This window comes from Nerophis ophidion, linkage group LG04 (assembly GCF_033978795.1).
Source record: "Nerophis ophidion isolate RoL-2023_Sa linkage group LG04, RoL_Noph_v1.0, whole genome shotgun sequence".
NCBI lineage: Eukaryota > Metazoa > Chordata > Actinopteri > Syngnathiformes > Syngnathidae > Nerophis > Nerophis ophidion.
Window position 1 is genome coordinate 66,757,390 of NC_084614.1, and position 960 is coordinate 66,758,349.

The following is a 960-nucleotide window of genomic DNA, read 5'->3' on the forward strand; positions in this document are numbered from 1 at the left end:
TAAACAAGTTGAAACTTATTCAGGTGTACCCATTTAGTGGTCAATTGTACAGAATATGTACTGTACTGTGCAATCTACTGCAAAAAGTTTTTTCATCAATCAAAAAGTTAAAATAGAGCACTTTAATCACCATCTTAGATTTAGAAAAAAAAGTTAAAGAAATGTAGACACTTTCAACAAGGAGTCCGGCTTTAAATGGCTCAATTTCAACCAAATTATTGATGGAGTTGTCCAATTTACAACACTGAAACAGCACGTGAAGGTAACAGTCTTATTCAAACCTGTAGGCCTGCCCTTTGGTTGGTGCGTTCGGGTGCCAGTGGTTTTTGTAGCTCTCCAACAAAGCGGACGTGAGTGCGGCGGCGAAGCGATCCCGGCTGTCCTTATCCAGACATCCGTACCGTTTAACCAGGCGGGCCACGAAGAACACGGCGGCGGCAATTTCTTCCTTCATGTTGGTCAAGTCAGTGAACTTTCACTGCTAAAACATATGCACAAGTATTTAAAAAGAGAAAGCAAAAAATACGTAGAGTGCTCCTACTGATGAAAAAAACAAAAACGAGTAAAACCAACAAACAGGAAGTTAAGGAAACATAATTACTGCTGGATCTTGATAAAATAATTAAGTCAGCGTTTTTTTTTTTGTTCTGAACTATTTATAAATAAATTATCTTTATAAACTAAACATAAAAAATAAAACAGTGCTGATGCGTCACATGCTACAAGGAGGGATCGCTTTAAAGATGTGAGCAGTAAACACACCTGAGGCTACTTGACTTAATTGTGGTAGGAGTGGGCGGAGCTAAATTATGACTAACCAATCAAACTGATTTATTTGGATCGTAGAAAAAAGTGTTCATTTATCCATCCATCCATTTCTACCGCTTATTCCCTTTTGGGGTCGCTGGCGCCTATCTCAGCTAGTGTTCATTTATTATAAATCAAAATTATATATATATA

At 37.5% G+C, this 960-nt stretch overlaps 1 protein-coding gene across 1 annotated transcript in view; it reads right to left on the reverse strand.

Moving 5' to 3' along the window:
- Positions 1–758, reverse strand: part of LOC133550591 (maternal B9.10 protein-like) — a 5,473-nt gene extending 4,715 nt beyond the window's left edge. Inside the window, exon 1 of the mRNA XM_061896538.1 lies at positions 282–758. Within this exon, the coding sequence (XP_061752522.1) occupies positions 282–454 (173 nt within the window). The 5' untranslated portion in view covers positions 455–758. The remainder of the gene's footprint in view (positions 1–281) is intronic.
- Between the last annotated feature and the right edge of the window lie 202 nt (positions 759–960).